This window comes from Anarhichas minor, unplaced genomic scaffold, assembly GCF_050575085.1.
Source record: "Anarhichas minor isolate MPS153535 unplaced genomic scaffold, ASM5057508v1 ptg000004l, whole genome shotgun sequence".
NCBI classification, from domain to species: Eukaryota; Metazoa; Chordata; class Actinopteri; order Perciformes; family Anarhichadidae; genus Anarhichas; species Anarhichas minor.
Genome location: NW_027466450.1, coordinates 3,670,958 through 3,679,520, shown reverse-complemented (window position 1 = coordinate 3,679,520; position 8,563 = coordinate 3,670,958). Strand labels below are relative to the sequence as shown.

The 8,563-nt window shown below is 39.8% G+C and overlaps 1 protein-coding gene across 3 annotated transcripts; it reads right to left on the bottom strand.

Annotated features, from left to right (window-relative positions):
• Positions 1-3,916: 3,916 nt before the first annotated feature.
• On the bottom strand, positions 3,917-7,972 carry tmem182a (transmembrane protein 182a). 3 transcript variants are annotated; one of them, XM_076103095.1, is made up of 5 exons: positions 7,706-7,972; positions 6,191-6,314; positions 5,077-5,175; positions 4,845-4,982; positions 3,917-4,143 (listed from the first exon to the last, which is right to left on the bottom strand). In XM_076103095.1, exons 1-5 carry the CDS (start codon positions 7,862-7,864, stop codon positions 3,917-3,919), a joined length of 747 nt encoding a protein of 248 aa, XP_075959210.1. In that variant the 5' UTR covers positions 7,865-7,972. The 3 variants fall into 3 exon arrangements, with proteins under 3 accessions (XP_075959210.1, XP_075959218.1, XP_075959227.1); XM_076103103.1 differs by having other exon boundaries at positions 6,191-6,293; XM_076103112.1 differs by having other exon boundaries at positions 6,191-6,307; positions 7,720-7,972.
• Between the last annotated feature and the right edge of the window lie 591 nt (positions 7,973-8,563).

The window sequence follows — 8,563 nt, the reverse complement described above, 5'->3', positions numbered from 1 at the left end:
ACACACTACTGTGCTCAATCTAAAACTTTGTTAACAATGCATTTCCAAAGGTTGCATTTTGCACTGAAAGATTATAGTACATAAACACAGCAAACGCATTCGTGGAGAAAAATAATGTGTTAATTACAATTAAATTAAAATTGCTAATACACGTTTTTTTAAACCGGCCTCTTGCTGTAATGTTGGCTTCCACTGTTGTTGTAAAAAAGGACTCACCTGTGGTATTTTTTTATAGTGCTTTCATTCTGATTGATGAGTCGACATTCAAGCAATTAGGTGTTTGGCCAGGTGCCACATGTATTGGCCAGTTGGTCCATGGCTGTGGCATTTTAAATGGCAAACAAGTGACTTGATGACAGATTCCTGTTTCTTATGTAGAGAACTGTGTGCAGAGTGTTGCAAAAAGTGCCAAGCAGAATAGGAAATTGGGTGCAAAGCAGAAAATGGGTTTAGAGTTGTGGAGACTTGAGCTGAGGTATTGCTCTCTGACTATCTTGAGTTTCCTCCCCTTCTGGGCCTTTTTTGTCATATTTTTATATTTTATATTTTACACATTTGGAACCAACGGAGATGTATGTTGGATTATTTTTTGATCATTGGCAGTAATTTCATGTTGCTAATACAGCTGTTACCACAGCAATTCTGTCACTTCACTATTTTTCTCCTGTACAATATATAAAGTAAAGATGAGTCGTTCACTTTTAGATAGTATGTTTCCAGAAATGCACACATTTGACAGCCAACCAAAAATGTTCAGTGATTTACAGTAAAAGGAAACTGAATTATAAAAAACAATGACTTTCATATTTTCTTTTTAATACAGGTAACTGAAACATGAAATATAAACTATTTGGCTAATTGTATCATGTAGGTGTGTTGCTGTGTTAAGAGTTTGGAAAAAGTATCTTAAGTAAAGATAAACGCTTGTTGTTATGTTGTCCTATGTTATCTTATATTATGTTATTTTCTGTTGTGTTATGTTGTGTTATGCTATGCTATGCTATGCTATGTTGTGTTGTGCTGTGCTATGATATGCTATGTTATGTTATGTTATGTTATGCTATGTTATGCTATGCTATGCTATGCTATTTTATGTTGTGTTGTGTTGTGTTGTGTTGTGTTGTGTTGTGTTGTGCTATGCTATGCTATGCTATGCTATGCTATGCTATGCTATGTCTATCTAAAAGAGATTTTTGCAATTATTTTTCTGAAGTTCAGTGTCTTGCATGGCCTTGCTTTGGTTGCATCGTGGGCAGACTATAAGAACCTGCAGTGAGACTGCTGCTTCCTGTCCCTACTCCTCTGGAAGTGTTACCCTCTCATCCTCTATCTCCCCTCATCCGCTATTCTCCTCCTCACCTCCGGCTGCACTCCATCCCTCTGCTGAGCACAGGTATTTGTTTAGGAATCTCTCAGTGGAAATTATACTCCATCTCGGGCGCTCCCTATCAACACACAATTATCATGGGCAATCATGCAGAACAGTGCTGAATTCAGCTGGGAGTCTGATGACATTACTGACTGCAAGGCCCGGCTTCTTCTGTAGGTAGCCTGTACCACACCTCTCTCTCTCTCTCTCTCTCCCTCTCTCTCCATCACTCTCTCTTTCTCCCTGTCTCCCTCTCTCACACACTCTCACTCGGATATGGATTGAGATTGTTTAAACATTTTGTTATCTTATTAGGATTTCAATTAAACCAGGACGTCCACCAGACAAAATCTTTTTTCTCTGAGAGACTTGGAGGAAAGGACCACTCCAACCGGACACAAGACACATTCTGTGATCTTATCTTATAATTTACTGATATCTGCCAACCTCTCTGGCCCGGTCTTATGACCTGCAGTGGTTTGCCTCGGTGTAGCTTCTCATGTGGCTGAGCTGAAATGTGATGGTGCTTCTCTTACTCAGAGTGCGGACAGCAATTTGAAATTTCAGGAATTTGGATGTGTGAATCTCCTTCCTAAGTGTCTTCTGTGAAGGCAAAGTCAATCTCACAAAGTAATCAATGCCTTACATTGTGTCGCTCCCCCCTGCAAACCACAGATGCATTTCCTTATGTATGATAAGCATATTATAAAGCTAGAAAGGCACAGAGTTGATAAAGACACATGAGAATCGACACAGAGGTCCATTCAGATTCTGATCAAATGCTCCATTCATGAGTGAAATTACCATCCGTCTGTCAGCCAAGGTGTGAATTCTTTCATCTACAGAACCTAACTCTGAAATTGTGATTAAATGCATAACGCCACATACACTCCACATAGACTCGAGATAAGCAAAATAGGATTTCCGCCTTTCGGGGTGTAGGTTGGTGTGTAAATCCAGTGAGACAGTACTGCCCTCTTGTGGTATTTTAGTTGAATGTTTTGTATTTTTCCAGACCTTTGTTACAATGATCCAGTTTCATTGTAGAATTGCCTGCCAGTATCAGTTTATTCCATGTGTAAAAGCTGGCCCTCTGATTGGTCATTGCTGTTAGTCTGACTTATTTATGTCACTAGAATTACATGGTCTAAATAACGATGGTCCTTTGACTGAAATGTTCCCTTTTATTCACATTAGCTCACGTTTATTGTTCCTCTTAAGAGTCTCTTCCACTTTTTTCTCTGAAATGGGACTCTTGATTTTGGCTAGACGTATCTGAAGCCTGGACACCAGAGCACACATTCTTTCACAATTCTTGGGTCTGGTACAGTGACAAAATTATAGTGACAAAAATGATGCATTTTTACGTTAAAGCTTGCCTTCCCCTCAACATTTTTATTAGCAGACAGAAAACAGGAAAAAAAAGCATTTTTGTGGACATATATGGTGTCAGAATCTCACACTTAGAAGAAACAGAAGACAAAAACCCAACAACATGAACATAAAACAGTTACATACTCTCAACATGAAAATAAACAATTATTCAAACCTCAAATTCTAAAAAGAATAAGCTGTGCTGAACAAAGAAACTGGTTAAACAGTAAAAAACTAAAAACAACACAGTTTCGCAGTTTTTTTACCTTGCTTCAGATAAGGAAAAACGTCCCCAAAAAAGCCTTTGACATGTTCCTTTATTACAATGAACATATAGTATAGCTTTCAGTTCATACTGATTGAGTCTGACTCACCAGGTGAAGAGTGTTTATGAGCCTGACCTATGCCAGCCAGCATTCTCCTCCCCTTCTGCTTTCTGCAAGATCTATTTTGCGAGGACACCGTTGCTGCATCTTGGGCGACGCAAAGCCCAGGATGACTTTGATTGGTTTTAAAAAATAATAACAAGCCAGAGGGTTTTTTTTATATTACAACAGAATGACAATGTGCGGTGCCAGGCCTTTCTTTAGCGCTGACACAGCGTGGTGCAGATAATACTGAGTTGATACAAATATGCCTTGCTGCTGGTGTAAATACTCAGCAGAATATGAAATGAGTTGGCTGCAGCTAAAAATAGTCCCCCAACAAATGTGCTATCCTGTTTGAGAAAGAACTATGGTGCCCTTTGAGGAACATATTTAGCACTTTGTTAAGATTATTTTTTAAACGCTACACAAAGCATAAGATATATTAGAATAACTTGTTCTCAAGCAAACAAAAAAATGCTCCAGTTAAACACAATTATTCATCAACATTTCATGAATTTAGAATTTTCTGAACATACACTCATAACCCTCACAACCATAAACACACAAGATTCAAACCACAGTGTTACGCACCACAGGTATTTATACTGTTGGTGCAGGCTTATTGAGAATAGCACAGAACTGTGTGTCCTATGACGTAGCTCAATTGAAAGTAGCTCAGGCTGGAGTGATTATGATGCCATTTCTGAACTGAGCAGTGGTTGCAATGATTTTATCCTGGAACAAACTAAAAACACGCCGACCATCTCAAGCCCCCACCCTTCCTCTAACCTGCCGCTGCTTAAAGTCAGTGGTAATGAATCTGGATGGTTCGGCCAATGAGGAGGAAAAGAAGGCCGGCCAGGAGACAGAAGAAGATGCCGATGGGGGCAAACATGAAGGACAGACCATAGTTGAGGGACAGCTGGAAGTCTCGACACACTGTAGCGCGCTGGTGTTCTACGTAGACATCCACCACATCCAACACCTGCACCCACAGGACGTACATCACCACCACACAGAGCAGGAAAAGACCTGGTGCACAGAAGGGCAGCAGAGGCAGAGATGATGATTTTTATATAAACCAATGGATCCAAAACAGGGCGTAGAAAAATAAATATTTAACCTGTGGCGGGAGAAGTATTCAGATCCTTTATGTAAGTAAGAGTACCAACACCCCAATGTTAAAGTACACCATTACAAGTAAAAGTAGCTCATCAGCTAGATACAATGTTCTGTTGAAAATGGGCCCTGTGAGTTATATTTCATTATATATGACATTATTAGGGGTCGAGAGAGGAAGTTCTTCTGCCACATAAATGTGAATTTTAAAATATTTTCAAATTTTTGCTTTTCTATGAAGTTAAAATGTTTCTTCTTTGGGCCTCAAACTGTAATTTGAAGTAAATCATCTGAGGAGTCTACAGGGGAAATGTCTCTTTTGTGGAACTTCTAACAACTCATAGATATCTGAAATGTGAAGAAGGGTCCCAACCAGACACTGCTGTTTTGAAAAGTCTTAGTCAAAAAGGATTAGGAACCACTGGTTCAATACTTAACAGTGCAATAGATTGTATTTTATAAACTTATAATACATCTAGCATCCTTATTTGAAAATGTACTAGTTCCTAGCTAAAAGTATAAAATGAGAGATAAGTCAAGTACAAGTACCTTTAAAATTGTACTTAAATAAGTTGACTTTCCACCACTAAAATTAAGCAATTTTAAAACCTCACCAGATGCCAGGAAGAGGCCTCCCCCTGCTTTATACAACCGGTGGCTGGCGAACGGAGCAGCACAGATGATGAAGAACCCACCGAGCACTACAGCTGCCACACCGATAAGCATGAAGATGCTCCAGAAGCCTCTGTAGACTGGACAACAGAAATGTTAGTCAATTGTATCACTGAGGAATATCAACTTAATCTGTACAGAGAGGCAAATCTAAATAGATAGACAGACACTTACTTATGGCCGTATCATACTCTGTGGCATTGTGGGTCTGATGAGACACAGGGAATGGGAAGAGGTAGGCGTGCATGCAAACTTTTGAGTGAGGCTGATTTGCTGGAAAGAGATGGAATAAATCAAAACAGAAAATTAATTAAATTGAATGTTAATAGTAAACAAACACAGTTGGCAATTTCCTTTGTTACGTCAAGTCTCTCATGGATTGGGATATGACTAAATTGTGTCAACAGTGTCAAAAAGTTATGATAGTACTCTACTTTTTGTCATTTTTTTTATATTCTTTCTCTTTTCTCCTCCACCATGTGAATATTCCGCAGCCCCTCACGAGGTCCCTTCAGTGCCGGAGGCTTTTTCTGACAATAACCCACCATTCAAAGTCCCCATCAGAAAATAGACGACCCATTATCACCTGACAAACGACCAGGATAACATCACATGAACAGTCACATGGGAGGATTTCTACCGTTATTTTAAGTTTTATACACAGAATAGTAGCAAATCAAAAAACTGATATTTATTCTGCATAGTGATGCCATGTGATCCTGAGGAAGCATCACAGGACAACGCTGGAGGACAATGGTTTCCTGCACTCATCGGCTTCAGAAGACAGAGAAAAGGACCATTTAAGAGGATCTGGAGTTTCTTATACGTTTGTTGACAAGATTTCTAACACGGAATTACACCTCTAATCTGTTAGGTCTATTGGGTCTATTTAACATTTGTAACTTCACAATGTAGCATAACATACTGTACATTTCTTTGTCTTTTTGCCAAAAAAGTAACGTGTATTTGTTCATGCATCATCCCATATAACTCATAGAACATCAAATGTTTCCTAATAATGTAATAATCTTTGGTCATTTTTTTATTCTGTCTTAATCACATGTGCAATCACAATTTGTTGCAAGGGGTTACCACTTCATTACTTTACAAGTATTTTTGAGAAAATAAACAGTGGAAACATTTACAAAAGTAAAGCCAACAGCAAATAAATGTACATGGGTTAACTATTGGAACATGTGTCTCTTGTTTGCACGATCCACTATGCTGCTGTAATCCTGTAAATTTCCCAACTGTGTGACTAATAATGGATTATCTTATTTTATCTTACTGAACCAGAGGTTCCACATCAGGTTGTCATCACCCGCGTTGCCTCCAAACGAACACCTCCAGAAAAAACCTTCATGGTATAGAATGATATCACCAGTGCCCTCCTGCATTACCACATCTCCACGCTGAAAGAAGCAGGAAAAGATAGAATAATGATTTATTACCTAATATATTCTGACTTTAAAAAGGTCTGCAGAGTAGGATTTGTATGTGCAGATTCATGGATGGATCTCCATGTTATCTGTTGATGTGATTAAAGCCTGAGAGCTGTCACCAGATCGTGCGAGGCAGGTGTACAGTGCGTCGCCACAGCGGCAAAGAGCAGCTGCTTAGTCAGGTCAAGGGTCGAGCTGAGCCAGCACCTCTAACCTCATTCAGGTTTGGTACGGTGCCGAGCGAGCGTGCAGGCCAAGGATGTTCCCATTCAGGAAAAACGTATCACTGGTGGTCACTATTTTTGCACGAGAGCAAAAATTCTATCTATCCATACAGCACCTCTCAGAGTAATAAAAGCAGAGGGTGCAGGCTGTGCTGACTTTGGACCTTAAAGTTTCACCAGTCAGGGTCAATCTGATCAGAGTTTGTTTTATTTTGAAATCAACCTTGTTGAAGAAGGACAGGGGCTCCCAACCTGGGGGTCAAGAACCCCTAAAATGGGTGGCAAGATAAACCTGAGGGGTCACAAAACAATTTAAGGGATTAAAGTGAATCACAAATGTATTTATTTTACACAAAATGATGGTTATTTCTTTCTGACATCCTTCCAGTAATTATTTGAATAGTTTTACCCTTTTGGCTATATATGTGAACAAATAAATTTAAGAGGAAATCACTTATTAAATGGTATAATAAACAAACGTTGAGGACCAGTGCTGCATGATGCTAACAATCCCACTAAAGAATAAGAATCCTGCACTTTTTTTATGTTATTGCACTAAAAATAATACTTTAGTCAATTACGATTGACTAAACATGAATAACGGTTACTCACATTTAATTAAACTACGTGCTACCACTCTGGTTTTATTGTGGTGATATCATGTCTCCATTCCAGTTTCAGTTCCCACTATGAAAAGCTAGGTATGTTTTAGTCGGTGATATTTAATACAGCACCATACCACTGGGACTACTGGAATTTGTATCTCTATGACAGGGGCACAAGCTATTTCTCAATCACTGCATAGCTGCACACACATTACATTAAACAGTGTCTGATTACATGAAGAGTTCCTACAGGGATGCCTCTCCACCATGCAGAGCATCTGCTGAAAGAATGATTGGAGCAACTGATCCCAGTTTCTAAAATAGAAAGAAGTGACTTTGATACTAATTTAAATATGCAACTTCACAATGCACCATTTAAAGCTTAAAGACTATACAAACAAATATAATTACTGTCTATGGCCTAACAGTTGACCTAATATCAGTTAGTGGGGTGTTACACATGTGACCATGATAACTGATATTCAAGACATAACAAAGAAGCAACAAATTATAACTAAAGTCCAACACCCACCTCTATGGTCACACCACCCGGGCCAACAGATCCGTCCGGGTTCGGGTGGCAACTCTCTGAGGCCAGCAGCCAGTAATCAGTTCCAAACGAGAGGAGGATGAACACAGTTGCCAACGCCCCAAAGAGCCCTGCAAAAAACAACGCCACGCTAAGCTTCATGGTCCGGGAGTGACCAGCCACTCGGCCGCTGGATGCTCACGCTCAGTCTGACTTTCCCCAACTACAGTGAGCACATGTGACAAGCAGAGGTGGAAACTCCTTGTACAGTTCATCCACTGATCTGCTCGAGCTGGTTTATGTTGATACCGGATCTGGACTCCTCTCCTGTCCCTCTTTCTGTGTTATGGGAGGACAAGGTTGAGCACATGACTCCTCTGGACCCTGCTTGGGTCTGCAGTCAACAACCCCCATCCACACCCTGGGCTATTTTTGGGGTCTGACTGAAGGCGGCTGCTGCATTCCCAACAAGCCCACTGTGGGGCTGAGTGTGTGAAGCAGTTGGAGAGTGTGAAGGTAGGGGATCAACGCAGAAATAACCGGTGGCAACTGGACACCCGTCGTCTGCACGGGAATGTCAGGGCAGGGTGAGACTGAAAGGACAGAAGACGACACACATGTAAACACACACAACAGTATCATTTCCTGTAAAAGGGGGTGATGAAAATTACTGTAAATGTACCCTTAGTGGGTATTTTCAGTTGTATCACACTCTAGGAAAACAGAGATAATTATCAAATGGAACTTTATAAACAGTTCAATTAATAATTAAAGATATAATACTAATGTTTAAAAAAAAATACACATGTTAGAAGTATTTCTCAGAAATAACTTGCATGAATTACACAAAAACAGCAATTT

Excerpts from the sequence above, each read along its gene's own strand:
- tmem182a (XM_076103095.1), bottom strand. The coding sequence starts at position 7,864 with ATGAAGCTTAGCGTGGCGTTGTTTTTTGCAGGGCTCTTTGGGGCGTTG. Across the intron at positions 6,315-7,705 it reads CGGGTGGTGTGACCATAGAG|CGTGGAGATGTGGTAATGCA; the intron begins GTGGGTGTTGGA and ends TGCTTCTTTCAG. Across the intron at positions 4,983-5,076 it reads AGAGTATGATACGGCCATAA|TCTACAGAGGCTTCTGGAGC; the intron begins GTAAGTGTCTGT and ends TCTGTTGTCCAG.